Raw genomic sequence first — 19,572 nt, 5'->3', positions numbered from 1 at the left:
TAGGAGTATCAAGAAACTGGAGTTCCTCCAGCACCTTGTGTCTAGAGTCCTCTTCCGTCTGAAGCTGAAAAGGAACTGATAATGAAGAGCTACATCTAGCTTGGCATTGTAAGCATGAGTTTGCGGGGATGATGGTCTCGCTTTTCACAATTTGTATCATATGAAAATTGTGGAGTTTTTATTTTTACTGTGTTTTTTTTTAAACCACAATCTGTTCATTTTTTGGATCATCAAGAAGTATGCCATTATCAGAAATATACGCACACTAATGACTATGTTACATGCACAGATAGTTGAAACTATCACGAAAACAATTCCCCTCAGGCTTTCAGATTTTAAATAATGTAGTTGGCATTGAGCAGAAAATGATAGCAAGAGGCTCACAGCACATGTTAATACTAGTAATACGACCTAGATTGATGAATTACCTCAACAATATTATGCATATGAGGAAGGAGGCGATCCATTCGTACTTCCAGCAGCATCACAAGTGCCCGGCACACATTTTTACGTACTTCAGGTTCCTCATCAGCAGCCAATGCAAAGAGGTTCTGTTGAAAAATTAAAAAGACTGCCATGTCTAAACAACCAGTAGTGAACTAGTTAAATGACAGTTGTGCAAAAGGTATTCATGTATAAACAGCAAATCCTGAAGCCATCTTACAAGCAAAAACATTTTCATCAGTGCTTTCCACTATTTTAGAACTATTGCACACAGGGAAAATTTTAATCCAAACTGAACAGTAGTAACAATACATTTTATGCAAATGCCTGTAAGGAACATACTGCATGAACTTAAGTTAACAAATGGCAAAAGCATCTTCAAAATGGAGGCATACATGATCAAATCTTAGATTAAGGAGAAGAGGGTGTGAAAAGCTAACACTGAAGAGGATAAGACAGAAAATCTTTCCTACTACTTTTTCATGCATGCGCTCTTTCAGTCATTCCCTCTACTGTTCATCTTCAGATCACCTCTGTTCCCTCATTCTCTTCTTTGAGAATCTGTTTTATTAACACAATCTTCTAGGTATCCCCTCCACCTTACTTGCTGACATCCCTACTTATTATTTTCTTCCATAATGCTTAAAACTCTAGCACACCTGATGCTAAATATGGCTGTCTTTCGGGGAAGAATACGCTCAACAGATAAAATGTTGAAAATAGATCCAACACAATAACTTGTGACACACAAGATTATATTGTCCATAAAATTGCTATTTGTTTACATGAACACATTCCACAGTGGCAATGCTTGATTCATTAAGCTTTGTTCCCCAAGATACACATGCCGATGCAATACCGTGCGCGCTGGGCACAGCTCACATGGCTGGCACACACTTTTTTGCGGGTTAAAATGTGCACGTCTGGCACACACTTTTTTTTGCCATAAGCCCAGATGCAAAAATGGGGGTTAGCACATCCAAAATTCATGGTCCCATCGAGTGCATAGATAATAGCACTCATCACATGTAAATTCATGTTGATGAGGCTATTACCTATTTCCCCTAATGCAAAAAAAAAAAAAAAAAAAAAAGTGTGTGCCAGACGTGCACATTTTAACCCGCAAAAATTAATGCCTGCCTGGAGCTGGTACTAATTCTTGAGGAGCCCCCAAAAATTACAGAAAAGCAGAAAATACTGCTTTTCTGTTCCTTTGACTTACTATCATTGCGATATTAAGTCGGAGGAACCGAAATAGCAAAATTAAAAAACAAAAAAAAGTGTGCCATGGTCAGGTTAGGAAAAGGGAAGATCAATTAATGAGCATCCATTTTCCTATCCCGTGGCTGTGCACAGGTTAGGAAAACAGATGCTCAGGAAAATGGATGTTCAGTTTTATAAGTGGCTGACAGCCACCTCTCCTGGGTGCCCGCTGACAAGGCGGTGCACAATTTCTCCTAGCACCTCCTTTTTACCATGGCACCCTATTTAAATATGAAATTGGGCACCCAGGAGAGATGGATCAGTGTGCATTGAGGGAGCGAGTGCTCAATCATGAGCACCCGTTTAACTAGCGCAGATACTGCATCGGCCTGACAGAATGGGAGAAAAGCCTTAATGTATCAGGTCTTAAGACTGTTTAATGCTCTTCCACTGTACTTTGTACATCACAAAAGTTTGCTGCACTCTCTCTCCTCTATAGTCAGTTGATAAGAACCTCATCCATTTGGTCCAGAAAAATCCAAAACATGTTAAGATCAGAATTCAAAATGAGGCAAATTTGTTAACTTAAAATTGGAGCAGGTCAAATTTTACCAGCTCAAGGACCAATATAATGGAGGAGATATTTCAGTGGTCATACAAAGTATCTACAAAGCATATAGTATATGCTAAAGCCATTTTCAATATGACATTCACTTTTGCGTATTATCCTGTTCTCAATGGATTTCTTGTGCCAGGACTGACCTGTTGCTGTCAACAGCTGTGACAGCCCAGCAGTTTTAGAAGGTGGAGAGAAGATTTCAGATTAAATTCTGAAATCCCTCTTCAAAATGTGACAAACTAGATTTGGGAGCAGAGTGGGAGGGACCATTTGCACTGGAATCTGGGCAGGGGAGGTGTTACAATTTATTCTCGACACAAGAGGTCTTTTGTATAATTCACTACATCTTTCGCTAGCCTCTCCCCCTCCCTATTTAGCAGAGTTCCTTACCAGTAACAGGTGTTCTCAGACAGCAGGATGTCTGTCCTCACACCCAGGTGACATCATGTGATGGAGCCACCACAGAGCTTTCATCTAAAAGATGCTAGAGTTTTCAATATGCTCTAAGCAGCCATAATGGGTCAGCCCAAAGGTCCATCAAGCCCAGTATCCTGTTTCTAATAGTGGCCAATCCAGGTCACAAATACCTGGCAGGATCCCAGCTTGACTAGTATAGTATCTGCAACTCCCTTCACCCAATGGAGATTTGAGGCTCTGCCACAGAGATCCAACTGTGCAAAGCAAGGGGCTCATCTGGAATTTGAACCCAGGACCTCTTGCATCCAAAGCAAGAATCATACTCATAGAACCAATGTGCCATTATAACTATAGTCATCTCCCTGCCCCTTAGGCAGAGCTCCTCAGTCCATGATATAGCGAATACATGAAGAAACCAACTCCCAGAGTGGCAGGACTGACATTCTGCTGACCCTAGAGAACACCTATTACAGATAAGCAACCCTGCTTTCTATAAGGACAATCAGGATGGTAGTCATCACACATGGGTGAATCCCAGCTACAGGCTGCCAGAACAAAAAAATAAATCCCATAGTGCCAAAGAAATCACCTTTCTCCCTTTTGTTTGTGAAGCTGCCAATCTGTAATAGATCTAAGAGGAAGAGTTGGGTTCTACACCTCAGAGAGACCCAGAGAACAGAGAAAAACCCTGATGCGCAGCATAGGTACCTTAGGCAGGAGTGAGATGTGAATGCAGGGCAAGAAATGCAGTCTGAAACCTCCTGCATAGAAAAGGGCACAAAGCACCAACTGAAAGGAAAAAAAAAAAAAACTCACTCTCTGATACAGACTTCAGTTTTCCTCTGGTGACAATACAACCGAAAATCAATCTGAGGCTAAAGAGCTCTCCAGGAAAACCCAATGAATAGGCAAGGACCTCAAGTATAGTAACCAGGCAATGCCTGGAAGAAGCAGCAGCAAAGCGCATCAGTGTCTGTGGCAGACTCTACCTACCAAACAACTGCAAGAAAAGATCTGACAACTCAGGGTAGATGGCACAGAAACAAGAGTGCCAAAGCATGAAAGGGCTACCCCCCCAAGTGGAGCACCAAGACTCCAAGCCCAGATGGTGCGCTGCAACTGAAGCCCACCCAGTATTGGTACCTCAATAGACAGGCATAGCTTCCCACCTGGCAGGACAAGCCCAGGCGAAAGGAAAGCACCTATGACAACCAATCGAAGTAGCATTACCTAGAATTTGGTCAAAAACAGGAAAAGGATGGTGTACCTTTCCATCAAGTTATACATTAAGATACTCCAATTGACACAGAAGTTTCTCCCTTGAAATTTCAACCCCAGGCTGCAGGCAGCCTCCAGGCTGTAGAAATCAACTTTGAGCAACACCCCAACAATACAACCCCCTGCTTATTCTAGCAGGGAGGTGTCACAGAGGCTGACTGAGCCCACAGGACCCATCTCCTTAGAGTAGACAGGAGCAATGGAAGCTGAGAATCTCCTGAGGAAGTCCAAAAGCCACTCTATTAAGAGCAAATAGGGATGCTGCAAGAGCTAGCCCCTGGGGAAACAGGACTTCACCTGCCTGGGAACCCTGAAGGTACCAGATCAGAGTCAATCGAAGCAGCTGAGTAGACTGATAAACCTAGTTCAAGTACAAAAGTCTTACTGCCAAGACAATTTGGACTTCCACCTAGTAACTGTCACAAGAAATGGAAAAACTCTCACATGGACAAGAACAAATCTACAAACTTTCCCACTGATAGGGATATAACAGAGGAAATCACAACCTCCACCTGTCAGAAATAAGGGGGCAGGGCCTCCGTTGTGAGATCCCCCATCCGATACATCTGCAGCCTCGGATAAGGCAAGTTGTTTGAAGGCACACCTGCCATTTGGGATGCAGATGGGCTAGAACCGTCCTCCCCAAGGTAAGAGACTGGCAAGCGGTCACAAATCGAAAATATGCCTTTTGCGCACAGCAGGCATCACAAGAGGTACTCCCATGTGGAAGAAATTCGTATTTATCGCTGGGGAGCAAAATTCCAAGAGGGAATCCCCAATGCTATGGGGAGTCAATCTAGAATAGCTCCCCTACAAAGCAGCCCTGCTACACAATAGTACAATGATGGAGTGCGCACTCCTGCCTGATGGGCTCCTGGATCCAGCAGGGAACAAAGAGCAGCCACCAGTCAAACCCCCCCCACCCCCCCAAGAATGGGAAGCAAGAACTCCTTCCCAGGGTGGAAAAACAAGGCACCTAAAATGAAACCCATAAGGGTTGCTTCTGGAAATCCTCTGTCGATGCCCAGTGGTCTGACAAAACACCTGCCTGGATAGGAATTCAGGTGAGTCTCTGGGACCAGAGGCCTACATGGAACAAACACAGACTTGCCTACTGCCAGTTCCGCAAGCACCTGACAAAGGCACAAAGAGAGACAGATTAAAGGACACAGAAATAAGCTGTAGATGCAGCATTATTTATCAGGAAAAGAAATCAGACTGCCAGGCTGCACAGTGCACCAGGCCCGCCATGCAGCTAGCAGAAACTTTGAATAAGAGAAAAAAAGGGAGTAAAAATAAATACTATAAGGTAATTACTATAAGGTAAAGAAATGAAAAGAAAAACAAAAGGTTCGTTGGAAAGAACAGATATAGCTCCAGAAAAAGCACATTAGTTGTGAGGGAGAGAGCAAAGCTGAATACCGCAACCACATGGCTGTGGGAAAAAGACTGAGAAGCTCTGACTAGGGGGCAGGGAGTTGACTACAGCTGCACATGCTCAATAGAGCATGCTGAAAGCTCTAGAATTTTTTAGATCAAAGTTGCATGGCAGGTTCCATCAGATGTCAGCACCCATATGTAAGGACTGCCATTTTACTTGTCCTCTGAAAATATCTTTCTGATCTAATCTTCCCAAATTATATCCGATACAGTCATCCCACAATCTGCACCCCTTGCATTCTATTTTGGGGCCCTACTGCTCACACGCTATTCTTCCACCTACTGCCCTGCAAACTTGGTCATGCACCACCATAGTGATCAATATAAAGTAAAATTGGTTCTTACCTGCTAATTTTCGTTCCTGTAGAACCATGGATCAGACGCAGAGAAATGTCCAAGTTTGAACTTTATTAGAATGGAGACAAAAGTATGTATTTGTGCCCGACACAGGCCGAGTTTTGCCCCACACTGGAGCTGCCTCAGGGGCTGTGTATGTGGGTGAACAATATATGCACCAGATTGTTCTTAAAATAATTGCATGTAAAATCTAGTAGTCCGATGGTTCAGAAAATGAAGTACTCGAGTGGAGACCAAATAAAACTACTTCATTTTCTGAACCATCGGACTACTAGATTTTACATGCAATTATTTTAAGAACAATCTGGTGCATATACTGTTCACCCACATACACAGCCCCTGAGGCAGCCTCAGTGTGGGGCGAAACTCTGCCTGTGTCGGGCACAAATACATACTTTTGTCTCCATTCTAATAAAGTTCAAACTTGGACATTTCTCGGCGTCTAATCTAGTCTAAGCCTCTCCGCTTGACTACTACCCTGCACTAACGCATAACCCCCCCTCCCCCCCCTTCACCTCCCCTCCCCCCTCCTTTCCCTCCCTCTCCCCCTCCCTGCACTCCCTCCTCCCTGTCCCCCCTCTACTCGTAACCAAATCATATTGTACATTTTGTATATAGGCTATAGGCCATTTCTCTATACCCACATTTAAGTATATTCAGCTGTTACAATGTTTCTTGTATTAATTGTTTAATTATCTTGTTACAATGTAAAATAGGGCAGTTCTCGCCCTATTCAACCTGTTATCTGGAAACCGATGTGATATTTCGATCGAATGTCGGTATACAAAATAAATAAATAAATAAATATCTGTCTAAACGGCCTTCTTAGATAGCCTACCCTCCTGCTTCATTGAACCATGGATCAGTCCAGACCCTGGGTTATGTCACCAATCCAGCAGAGGGAGGCAGAGAAAGATTCTACTGACTGACATATACCCTGGGGTGCCACCTGCAGTCCGTCAGTATTGAACAGTATCAAAGCAGAAATTAACCAATAAAACTAAACTCTATAGCAGAGCTTTCCAAAGTGTGTGTTGCGACACTTTAGTATGTCGCCTGAGGTGTGCCGGTGCATTGCGCAAGCCCGGTGCACAAGACACACCGGCAAGTGGGAGCCAATGCGGCCACCGGTGGACCTCATCCCACTGGCAGCTGAGCAGTGAAGTTTCGCTGGGCTGGGCTGGGCGCCGGAGACACACAGCAGGAAGATCGGTGGGCCGTAGTGGAGCTTACGTCACCACAGCCCGAAGAAAAAGGTCACGCAGGTGCTCCTCCTCCTTCCTGCCCACGCGGCCCCGGAAGAAAAATGCTGCCGGAACCGCACGGGCAGGAAGGAGGAGGAGCAGCATCAGCCACGTGCAGAAGAGGAGCAGCGGGCTGAGAAGAGGAGGCGGCCCGGTAGCAGGGTCCCCAGCGCGGATCGGCCCGCGAAGATCAGGGACGCCGCTGCCGCAGATCGGCCCGCGAAGATCAGGGACGCCGCTGCAGCGCCCATCCTGCAGCGACCCGTGAAGAGGAGCCCAGAGGTAAGAGAGGCTGAGGGCCCGTAGAGTGCGTGTATGAGATGAGTTGAGAGATTGTGTGTGGGAGTGAGGACCTGAATGTTTGCAGAGACAGCATGTGAGAGCCTGTGTGTGTGTGTGAGAGAGACAGCATGTGCAAGAGAGAGACTGTATGAATGATTGTATGAGAGAGAGCATGTGACAGTGAGAGTCTGTACTTGAGCAAGACAGCATGTGGGAGTGAGAAAGCCTGGGTGTGCAAGAGAGAGACTGTGTATGAATGATTGTATGAGAGAGAGCATGTGAGAGTGAAAGCCTGTGTGTATGAGAGAGAGAAAGCATGTGAGAATGAGAACCTGACTATTGTTTGAGGGAAGGTGAAAGATGGAGAGAAAAGAAATAGAAAAAATAGACAATATGAAAGGAATTGGCAAAAAAAAAATAAGAAAGGGGAGGTGGAACAAAAAAGCCTGCGACCAACCGATTAGAAAACTAAGATCAGACAGCAAAGGTAAAAAAAAAAATAATTAATTACTTTTTACTGATTGGCACATATAATCTTTGGTAATGTGCAAGAGTAGCACTTTCTCTATGTGGATCTCACAATGTACGAGATCAACATGGAGGAAGTGGAAACCCAAGGGGCCTGCACAGAGGAGTCATGGGCTTCAGTGCCAATAGCAGCAATCAGCGCCTCCCAAATAGCCATGCGGCATCAATGAAAGTGGCAGCAGAGGAATGAGAGAGGCTCCGAGGTTGCTGGCAAAAGAAAGAGAGGGGGTCTGCCTTTAGTGTGCATGTGTATGAATGGGAGTCTGCCTGGGGGTGTATGTGTGTGACTGCTGAGGGTGTGTCTGTGTATGAGAATGTATGGGTGTCTTCCTGGGGTTTGTTTGTGTGAGAATACGAGCCTGCCTGTGTGTGGTGTATATGTGTGTGTGTGAGAATGAATTGGTGCCTGCCTGGGGGTCTGTGTGTGTGAGAATGAATTGGTGCCTGCCTGGGGGATGGTGAGGGATTGGTGTGAAAATGAATGGGAGCCTGCCTGAGGATCAGTTTCAGTGTGTGAGAATGACTGGGAGCTTGCCTGGGTGTGTGTGTTTGTGAAGGAGCCAGAGAGAGTGAGAGCATGTGTATGAGAAAATCCAGGGGAGTAAGAGTTTGTGTGGGGGGTGTGTGTGGAGGGGGAGTGTGTGTCAGTGTCTGTGAGAGTGAGAAGTTATGGTGGGTATAAGAGCATGAATATGTATGTATGTGAGAGAGAGAATGGACATGCGAGTATGTGTGAGAGAGATAGGATAACCTCCTAATCCTTGACAATATCAGGGTGACTGGTAATCAAGAGCTCCCACGTATGGACAGCAGGGACTTTTTAAAATCCTTATTAGTTTTAATTATTGGGTGTTATTTGATATATTGGAGAAATTACTTACCTGATAATTTCGTTTTCCTTAGTGTAGACAGATGGACTCAGAACCAATGGGTACAGTGTACTCGTGCTAGCAGTTGGAGACGGATCAGATTTCAATCTGACGTCAGCCCCTAGTACATATACCCCTGCAGGAAGTGCAGATCCTCAGTATTCTTCCTTGCAAAGCATTGTGGATATATATTTGACTGACCGATTGATTTGATCAACTTGTATAACTTCGTAACCATATAAACGTTATAACTTTATTAACTGGTTAATTTGAATTGGTCGATTGAGTGTAGCTGGAGACCGCCAGGGAGCTCAACCGGAAAGCGTCGACACCCAGCCGGATGGAAACCTCGGTAAACGAAAAGAAGCTTACCCTTGAATCATTTGCAAATCCATGCGTGACGGCAGCCAAGGGCAGGCTGCTGAGTCCATCTGTCTACACTAAGGAAAACGAAATTATCAGGTAAGTAATTTCTCCATTTCCTAGCGTGTAGCAGATGGACTCAGAACCAATGGGATGTATAAAAACTACTTCCGAACCGGGTGGAAGGCTGCCTGTGACCCACTCAGTATTGCCCTTGCAAATGCAGTCTCCTCCCAGGCCTGAACATCCAGACGGTAGAATCTGGAGAAGGTATGGATGGAGGACCATGTCGCCGCCCTGCAGATCTCGGCGGGTGACATTCTTATTTCTGCCCAGGATGCTGCCTGGGCTCTGGTCGAATGGGCCTTGACCTGTAGAGGTGGAGGTTTCCCTGCTTCTACGTAGGCTGCCTTGATAACTTCCTTGATCCAGCAGGCTATGGTTGCCCGCGAGGCTGCTTCCCCTAGTCTTTTCCCGTTGTGAAGAACAAAAAGGTGGTCCGTCTTCCGTACGGGTTCTCACATTTCCAGGTATCTGGAGAGGATTCTGCCAACGTTGAGGTGACGCAGGCTACAGGTTACTTCCGAATTCTCCAGGGCTCCCGCCGACGGGGTCGAGATGGTCTGGTTCAGATGGAAGTGGGAGACCACTTTGGGAACGAATGACGGAACCGTGCGCAGCTTGATGGATCCTGGGGTGAACCTAAGGAAGGGCTCACAGCAAGACAGTGCTTGTAGTTCAGAGATGCGTCGCGCTGAACAAACTGCCAGTAGGAAGACAATCTTCAGGGTCAGCTGACAGTGATAGGCGAACCACGGACGACATGGCCACTCCGGTGCCACTAAAACAACGATTCGTTGTACCTCTATTCGATGCAGGACCTTGCCGATCAGAGGCCAAGGTGGAAACAGAGAAGACTGTCCTGTGGCCAAGGAACAACCAGAGAGTCTACTCCTTCCGCTCCTCTTTACCTCCTGCGGTTGAAGAACCAAGGGGCTTTGAAATTCTGGAACGTTGCCATGAGATCCATCGCCGGTATGGACCACCTGTTGCATATCATCTGAAAGGCTTCTTCGCACAGTTCCCACTCCCCTGGATCGAGATGATGACGACCGAAGAAGTCGGCTTGGACGTTGTCTAATCCAGCTATGTGAGAAGCTATGTTGAGCAGATTTTGTTCCGCCCCGGTGATCAGCTGTTGCGCTTCCCTCGCCACCAGATGGCTTTGAGAGTTCCTCCCTGGCAGTTGATGTAAGCTACCATGGTCGCATTGTCGGAGAGAATCCGCACTGACTTCCCGCAAAGGAGAGGTTGAAGAGCCTGCAACTCCAAGCGTACCGCCCTGGTCTTTAACAGATTGATCGACCACCGCGCTTCTTCGCTGGACCAGTGTTCCTTAATAGATTATTTCTGACATACCGCTCCCCAGCCTGAAAGACTGGTGTCCGTGGTGACTACAGACCACTCCGGAATCTCTAGAAGAACTCCCCTCTGTAGATTGTCTGCCTGTAACCACCAATCCAGACTGGATCGAGCCTTCTCCGTAAGGGGAAGGGGAAGGTGGTATTGTTCCAAAACCGGATTCCAGCGGGAAAGCAATGCGGTCTGCAGTGGCCTCATATGCGCAAAGGCCCAAGGAACCAATTTCAGAATGGATGTCATTGAACCGAGGACTCTCAAATAATCCCGTACCCATGGTATAGGAATGGACAATAAGTCTCAGATTTGCACTTGCAGCTTGAGAAGACGATGCTCCGGTAAGAACACTCTCCCGTGAAGAGTATCGAACAGTGCGCCCAGAAATTCCAGCGACTGCGAAGGAACTAGGTGGCTTTTGTCCTCAATCACCCAGCCTAGGGATTGCAAGAGGTCGATGACTCTGCTGACAGTTGAGCAACAAAGACTCCGACTTTGCCCGAATCAACCAGATGTCCAGGTATGGATGGACCAAAAGACCTTCCCTTCCTGAGTTGCACTGCCACCACAACCATTACCTTGGTAAATGTCCTGGGAGCTGTGGCTAACCCAAACAGGAGAGCCCGGAATTGATAATGCTGTCCTAGGATGCAAAATCTGAGAAACCTCTGATGATCGGAGCGAATGCCGATGTGACGATAAGCCTCGGTGAGGTCCAGAGATGCTAGAAACTCTCCCTTGTGTACTGAGGCTATGCCTGACCTGAGAGTTTCCATTCGAAACTTGGGAATCCGTAGACAACGGTTGACCCTTTTGAGATCGAGAATGGGACGAAAAGCTCCCTCCTTTCTTGGAACGACAAAGTAAACTGAGTAACGACCTCTCCGTTCCGGTAAAGGAACTGGAACGATAGCTCCGAGATCTCTCAAACGCTGTAGAGAGTCCTTTACCGCCCGACGTTTTTCCAGGTAAAAACATAGGAAAACCAGAAACCTGTGGCAAAGCCACCGAACAAAATCTAAAGAGTAACCATGACTTACCACAGAGAGAACCCACTGATCTGACGTCCATCTGGTCCATTCTCCGTAAAATGGTGACAGCCTGCCTCCTATAACCGGAACCGGGGAATGGACCGCCCCTATCTCATTGGGCAGATTTTGCTCCACCTGCAGCTTGGGAATTTCTTGGTCTTCCGAAACTGCGACCACGAAAGGACTGAGGCCAATTCTGTTGCCTACCCGAAGACTGCTTCACAGGTGGAGCTGATGGACGAGAAGAATGGAATCTTCGACCAGACCAAAAACGAGAGCGGGATGAGAAGGAGCCTTGAGCTCTAGGACGATCCTCCGGTAATTTGTGAATCTTATTCTCTCCTAAAGACAGAATCATATCTTCCAAGTCCTTCCCAAAGAGTAATATTCCCTTAAAGGTCAAAGCTCCCAACTGAGCCTTTGAGGTTGCATCCGCCGACCAATTCCTCAACCAGAGGAGCCTGCGAGCCAACACCAATGACACCATAGAGTGAGCCGAAGTCCTGAGAAGATCATATAAAGCATCTGTGCTGCAGGCAACAGTAACCTCCAGTCGACCAGCTTGTGCTTCCTCCTCGTCAGAGAGGGAAGAATTGTTTTGCAACGACTGTACCCAACGCAGCCCTGCTCGTAAGGCCAAGCTACTACACATAGCCACCCGCACACCTAGTGCAGAAACTTCAAAAATGCGTTTGAGTTGTACCTCCAGCTTACGATCCTGTAGATCTTTAAGGGCCGTAGCTCCCGACACAGGGATAGTTGTCCACTTAGTGACCGCTGACACTGCAGCATCTACCTTGGGAAGCTTCAAAACCTCCAAGGGCTCCACCGGTAATGGGTTTAGCTTATCCATGGCCCGTCCTACTTTAAGACCTAATTCAGGAGTGTCCCACTCCCGGTACAAAAGGTTAGTGAGAGAAAGATGGAAAGGAAAGGAAGTCGGACCCCTAAGACCCAGCAACACTGGATCAATATCACCCATCCGAGAGTCCTTCTTTGGAGCTTCAAGACCCAATTCCAGTAAAATAGCCGGAATTAAAGGACTAAGTTCCTCCCTCCTAAAAAGGCAGACCACTTTAGGATCATCCCCGTCCACTATGTGATGGGCAGAACCATTGCCCTGACCAGGATCCCTTCCGAGATCCACATCCAGAAGGGACTTGTCCTAGATAACCAATGGGTCCTGTTCGGAGTCATCTAAAGTAGAAATAGTGGAGGGAGCCTGCCCTGAGCGAAGGGGATGCTTTAGAGCTGGACCAGAACCAAAACTGCTTGATCTCGAATGTTTGGAGCGGACCTTCGGACCCAGCACAGATGAGTCCTCTCTGTACCTCCTTCACTCCTTCCTGGACTTGTAGGCCTTATGGAGAAACCTGATAAAATCCCCTCAAAAGGAGGAAGAGAAATTTGAGGCCTCCTCGAGGCTCTCCTCGTCTAAGCCTGCTGCGTTTTTGCGCAGCTTATCCCCCACCAGGGGCTGCCGGCTGCAGTGACAAGGGAGGCGGATCCGATGCTCCCTGTATGGCCTGTTGTGTCGCTGCTCGCACAGTACTGAGCAAAGCTTCAGTACCTGCACTGCAGCGAAATGGGTCCAGAGTAGGGGAGCAGCCGCGCCAAGGCTTCGGGGCCGCACGAGCTAACCGACTGGCATCTTTCGCGACCGAAATAGACAGGCCTTCCACACCAGGGAGGCAAGCAGAGCAGAGACTCTCCCTTGAGAGAGCCACGCGCGTGTCTCCACACACGCGGCATTAAGATAAAATTGAAAAATGGCGCTAAGAAAAAAAAGAATAAAATAAACCCAGACGCGAAAAAGGAAACCTACGGCGCCGAACACTGAATGAGGGGAAAAAACCACAAGAAAAGCTGCCGTAGAAAGTTTTAATTTTATTTTTTTACCTGACCAAATGCCGCGGACCCCAGTTGCTGCTCCAAATAGGGCCCCCCGGTATCACCCTGACCAGGAGTGGTTGCTGGGTAAATAGCCACCCCAAGTCCGGCAACCTCCTGGGAGGAAATGAGGCAGCTGCTAACAAAAGCTAGACTGCTAAATTTATTTTTTTTAAACCTTAAAGGAACAGTCTCACATCAAAACAAAGACCTAGCTACCTTACTAAAGAGAAAACCTAAACCATCTGACAAGAAAAACACTACCACAGACTGCAGGGTTAGGCACGTCCACCTCTGTTGGGAGACAGAGAAATACAGACGGACTGCAGGTGGCACCCCAGGGTATACGTCACAGTCAGTAGAATCTTTCTCTGCCTCACTCTGCTGGATTGGTGACATAACCCAGGGTCTGGACTGATCCAGGTACGTACAGGGAATGCAATTTATTCTAGTGGCTTGCAAAAAGTATTTGACCCCCTAAAAACTCATATTTGTGTGGATTACAAACACACAGATTGTTCCAGACAGTATATTTATTGCAAACCAGTATGCTCAAAAGTAAATTTTCAAAATCACAATTCATTATTTTTCTGCATTGTTTGTAAAATAATAATAAATGAAACATGCTGCTTGCAAAAGTATTCAACCCCTCTCTGTGCTATGGAAGCTCCAAGTTTACTCGGATGAAAGATATTGCCATAACAATTGGCCTCTACCTGTGAATCATTAATAAAGGTCAGCTTTTCAAGATAAAAGACCCCCTAATTCCAGTACCATTGATCAGACTGTGAATCTGAAGGAAAGCTGTGAAAATGAAGATAAAAAAGGAACATGCACAAGACAGGAAAAGGCTACAAAATAATATCCAAGTGCTTGGATATCCCAGTAAGCACTACTGGATCTATTTATTTTTCGAGTTTTATATACTGTCATTCGGTAATGCCATCACAACGGTTTACATATTTCAGCAGGGGATATTAGAAATACATATTTCAATAAGGGGGTATTAGGATGGGTATTACAAAGATCATCATCAAGGTAAGGTTAAAAGTACATGGATAATAAGGTAATAAGGTGGAAGTTAAACTATGGAAACTGTTACATTCACAACTGGAAATGATTCGGAGTTATGAAGTCATTGGGAGTTCTGTTGCTGTGGAATAGTTGAGAGGGTTTGGGTGCCATTGTAAGCTTTGCAGAACAGCCAAGTTTTCAGATCCTTTTTGAATGTTTTTAAGTTGGGTTGCATTCTTAGGCCCATCGGAAGTGAGTTCTATAATTTAGGACTGGCGATGGAGAAAGTTCTTTCAATGGTTGTTGTTAGCTGTGCTGATCGGACAGAGGGAATTCTTAGAAGGCCCTTGTTTGAACGTAGGTTTCGGTCAAGAGAGGAATGAGGTTAGTGGTTGACCAGTTTGATTGTTCGTTATGTATAAATTTGTGTGTGATGGTCATGGTTTTGTATTCTATTTAATATTTAATTGGTAACTAGTGTAGGGAAATAAGGATGGGTGTAATGTGCTCATGTTTTTTGTGTGTCAGTTAGGATTCTCGCCGCAGTGTTTTGTAGGATTTGGAGTGGTCTGATACAGGAAGCTGGTAGACCAAGTAATAGGGAGTTGCAATAATCAATGTTAGAGAAAATGAGCAGTTGAAGTACAGATTTGAAGTCTTCTGTGGTTAGAAATGGTTTTAGGCATCTTAGTTTTAATAGTTTGTGATACCCTTCTTTAATTTTGGTTGTAATGTGGTTTTTTAGTGAAAGTTCGTTGTCTATGATCACTCCTAGGTTGCATGTATGAGTTACTGGGGAAATTGGTTCTTTATGATTCGAGCAAAAGGGGAGGTGGAAGTGAGGGGCTAGGTTTTCGTTCCATGATAATTATTTCAGGTTTTTCGATGTTTATTATGAGTTTTAAGTGGGTTAGTAGTTTGATTGTGGATAGGTATGTAGCTGTTTTCATATAAGTTTCATCCAGTGAATTTTGGATTGGTATTAATATTTGTATGTCATCAGCATAGAGGAAGTGGGTCAAGTCGAGATCTTTTAGTAGATGGCATAATGGCAGATGGTATATGTTGAAGAGTGTTGCAGAAAGATCGGAACCCTGAGGCACTCCAGTTTGTAGGTAAATTTTTTTTGATAAGGTCTTGTTAATTGAGACTTGGTAGTTTCTGTTGGAGAGCTATGATGAAAAGCATCGTAGGGTTATGTCGATAAGCCGGTCCAAGAGAATATTATGGTTAACCATGTCAAAAGCTGCAAAAAGGTCTAGCATGATGAGTAGGTATTTTTGTCCATTGTCAAAGCCTCTGAGCAAAGTGTCATTCATTGAGAGTAGTAATGTTTTGGTGCTGAGGTTCTTTCTGAAACCAAATTGATTTGGAGAAAGGATATTTAACTAAGTGATCTGAGAGCTGAGTGTGAACAAATTTTTCCATGATCTTAACTAATAGTGGTAGGTTTGATATAGGGCGGTAGTTAATTGGAATGTTTGGGTCAAGATTAATCTTCTTAAGGATAGGCTTAATTACTGCAGATTTGAGAGAGTCCGGATAAATTCCTTCTGTAAGAGAAAGGTTTACTATCTCTGTGAGTGTTTTAGATAATATAGTTTCTATTGTTTTTAGCATAGAAATGGGGATGCAGTCGAGTGGGTGATTGGCTGGGTTCATTTGTGAGGAAATGGAAGCTGCATCATACCAACCAGACACTGCCTAGGCAAAGCAGTCCCTGAAAACTCTAAGTCAGAGAAAGGAGACTTCTGATGGAAGATAAGAGTGGAGGTGCACCAGTCAACCATATTAAGAGCTCTGCATGCAACTTACCTGCATGAGAGGATGGCTAGAAAAAATGCCATTACTGAAGAAACACCATATCAAAGCACATCTGGAGTTTACCAGAAAGCATCACTGTGACCCAGCAAAACTGTTGGATAAGGTTGTGTGCTCAGATGAAACAAAAGTGGAGCTTTTTGGCCAAAATTCAAAATGCTGTGTGATCAAGGGGTTAAGAAGATAAGGCCATCGCGGAAAGATTAAACAATTTTTTTGCTTCGGTGTTTACTGAAGAGGATGTTGGGGAGACGCCCGTTCCGGAGAAGGTTTTCATGGGTAATGATTCAGATGGACTGAATTAAAATCACGGTTAACCTAGAAGATGTGGTAGGCCTGACTGACAAACCGAAGAATAGTAAATCACTGGACCGGATGGTATACACCCCAGGGGTCTGAAGGAACTCAAAAATGAAATTTCAGATCTATTAGTAAAAATTTGTAACCTATCATTAAAATCATCCTTTGTACCTGAAGACTGGAGGTTGGCTAAAGTAACCCCAATATTGAAAAAGGGCTCCAGATGCGATCCAGGAAACTACAGACCAGTGAGCGTGACTTCAGTGCCAGGAAAAATAGTGGAAAGTGTTCTAAATATCAAAATCACAGAACAAATAGAAAGACATGGTTTAATGGTAAAAAGTCAGCATGGCTTTATCCAAGGCAACTCTTGTCTCACAAATCTGCTTCACTTTTTTGAAGGGGTTAATAAACATGCAGATAAAGGTGAACTGGTAGATATAGTGTATTTGGATTTTCAGAAGGCATTTGACAAAGTTCCTCATGAGAGGCTTCTAGGAAAAGTAAAAAGTCATGGAATAGGTGGTGATGTCCTTTCGTGGATTACAAACTGGCTAAAAGACAGGAAACAGTAGGATTAAATGGACAATTCTCAGTGGAGGGGAATGGGCAGTGGAGTGCCTCAGGGATCTGTATTGGGTCCTGTACTTTTCATATATTTATAAATGATCTGGAAAGAAATACGACAAGTGATGTAATCAAATTTGCAGATGATACAAAATTGGTCAGAGTAGTTAAATCACAAGCAGATTGTGATAAATTGCAAGAAGACCTTATGAGACTGGAAAATTGGGCATCCAAAGGGCAGATGAAATTTAATGTGGATAAGTGCAAGGTGATGCATATAGGGAAAAATAACCCATGCTATATTTACACAATCAGGCCTATCCTGTAAAGTGCGGCCGCGTTTACCCTGCTCCTAAGCCGTTTTTAACTTCGTTTTCGGCCGCGTTAGCCCTTCCTGCGATCCCGAATCCCCTTTAACCTACTCCTACCGCGTCCTAAATTCCCTGGGCAACCCCTTCCACCCGCGGCATGCACATTGCATGCAAACGAGCGAATTAGCGCGATATTGCATGCAAACGAGCGAATTAGCTATTCACCTAGCATCCCGTAACCCGCGCCCCGACTAATGCTACCTTTCCCTGCCGTTTTGTCGCACGTTTAACCTGCAAACTTACCGCCTACCCTGACCCAGGCGGTAGAGGCATGGGTAAGGGTAGGTGGAAAGCTTTCCCCCAACCCCCGCTCACCTGCCCCCGCCGCGATCATGGGTGCCGGTCTCCGTGGCAGCCCCAGGCCTCTCCCCTGCTCCCGAAGCCAAAAAAAAAAAAGCGAAAAAAACGTTGCAGCCCCCCTCCGATGTCCGCACTGGGGCTGCCACGGAGACTGCAACGGCAAAGCGACTTTTCAGTGTCCCCCCTCCTCTCGGAGCAGGGCGCGAAAAGCCGCCTTGCTCCGAGAGGAGGGGGGGCACTGACGGCGCGGAAGCAACGGCGAAGACCGAAGACAGCGGCGGAGAAACGGCTTTTCAGTGCCCCCCCTCCTCTCTGAGCAGGGCGCGAAAAGCCGCCTTGCTCCGAGAGGAGGGGGGGCACTGACGGCGCGGAAGCAACGGCGAAGACCGAAGACAGCGGCGGAGAAACGGCTTTTCAGTGCCCCCCCCTCCTCTCTGAGCAGGGCGCGAAAAGCTGCCTTGCTCCGAGAGGAGGGGGGGCACTGACGGCGCGGAAGCAACGGCGAAGACCGAAGACAGCGGCGGAGAAACGGCTTTTCAGTGCCCCCCCTCCTCTCGGAGCAGGGCGTGAAAAGCCGCCTTGCTCCGGGAGGAGGGGGGGCACTGACGGCGCATAAGCAACGGTGAAGCAACTTACTTTTTTGAAGCCGTCGTCCAGAACACATGCGATCGTAGCTCCTCCCGAAGACAAAGATGGCCGCCTGCACGGGGGAAGCGTACAATTGGCCGCTGAAGACGTGACGTCACGACGGTAGGCGGTACGGCATGTGATGTCACATCTTGAGCGTCCAATTGCATGCACAGGGGCTGCTTTCCCCGGATGGTAGGGGGGCTACGATTTACCTTTTTTTTTTTTTAATTCTTTATTTATGAATTTTTAGTTATAATACAACTACATTCATATCTGTATTTCAATTTTTACATTGAAATTTTACAGGTTCAGGAATATTTATAAATCACGTCATCCAACAATAATATATATGAAAAAACTATTATTCCTTCTCTTCCTAATTCCATAATACTAAACAGTAAGGGAGCCTTTGAACAATTAATTAATGAACAAAAAAAAATCTATATATATATATAAACAGAAATATACAGATTATTCAATTATTGCATTACCAACTGAGCTATTTTCTGGAGTCCCCTCTCCCCTACTCTGGTTCCTATGTTGCTCTAGAAATTTCTCGAGATCATCTGGATCATAATAAATATATTTCTGATCATTTACATACATTATGCATTTGCTGGGAAACCTAATATATATCCGAATACCAAATGTTCTAGCGCTGTTAGCTAGAGTTATAAACTTTTTTCTTCTAACCTGTGTTTCTTTTGCCACATCTGGGAACACCCAAATCTTCTGGCCCAGATAAGAAGCGGTTCTATTTTGCATGAACATTTTTAGAATTTTTTCCTTATCCGAAGACTGGGAAAATTTAACCATTAATGTCCCCCTTCTTTCAATCTGGGCAGAACTTGAGGTTTCCAGCAGTTCTGTGACATTCAGAGTATCATCTTGTTGGGGCAAGACTACATTTAAACCTTGATTTCTCTCATTTAAAAAATATAAATTTGAAATTAAAGGGAAATTTTCAGGTGTTAATGCTAATATTTCTCTAAAATAATTCTTAAGTTGCTCCCTCGGGGAGATCAATCTACACTTAGGAAAGTTCACAAACCTTAAGTTATTATATCGGGCTATATTTTCCAAATTCTCTACTTTCCTTAATAGGGTATTTTCTCCTTTTATAATCGATACTTGTACTTCTTTAACTAAATTTAATTCTTCCTTAACCTTTACAAGAGACACCTCATT

At 45.3% G+C, this 19,572-nt stretch overlaps 1 protein-coding gene across 1 annotated transcript in view; it reads right to left on the bottom strand.

The window, feature by feature from the left end:
* TNPO1 (transportin 1) overlaps positions 1 to 19,572 on the bottom strand; it is a 685,264-nt gene that overhangs the window by 441,920 nt on the left and 223,772 nt on the right. Inside the window, 1 exon segment of the mRNA XM_029574697.1 lies at positions 429 to 551. Within this exon segment, the coding sequence (XP_029430557.1) occupies positions 429 to 551 (123 nt within the window).

Source organism: Rhinatrema bivittatum, chromosome 1 (genome assembly GCF_901001135.1).
Source record: "Rhinatrema bivittatum chromosome 1, aRhiBiv1.1, whole genome shotgun sequence".
In the NCBI taxonomy this organism is placed as follows: domain Eukaryota; kingdom Metazoa; phylum Chordata; class Amphibia; order Gymnophiona; family Rhinatrematidae; genus Rhinatrema; species Rhinatrema bivittatum.
Note: the sequence above shows the minus strand (reverse complement) of the source record. Positions and strands in the feature narration are given on the sequence as shown.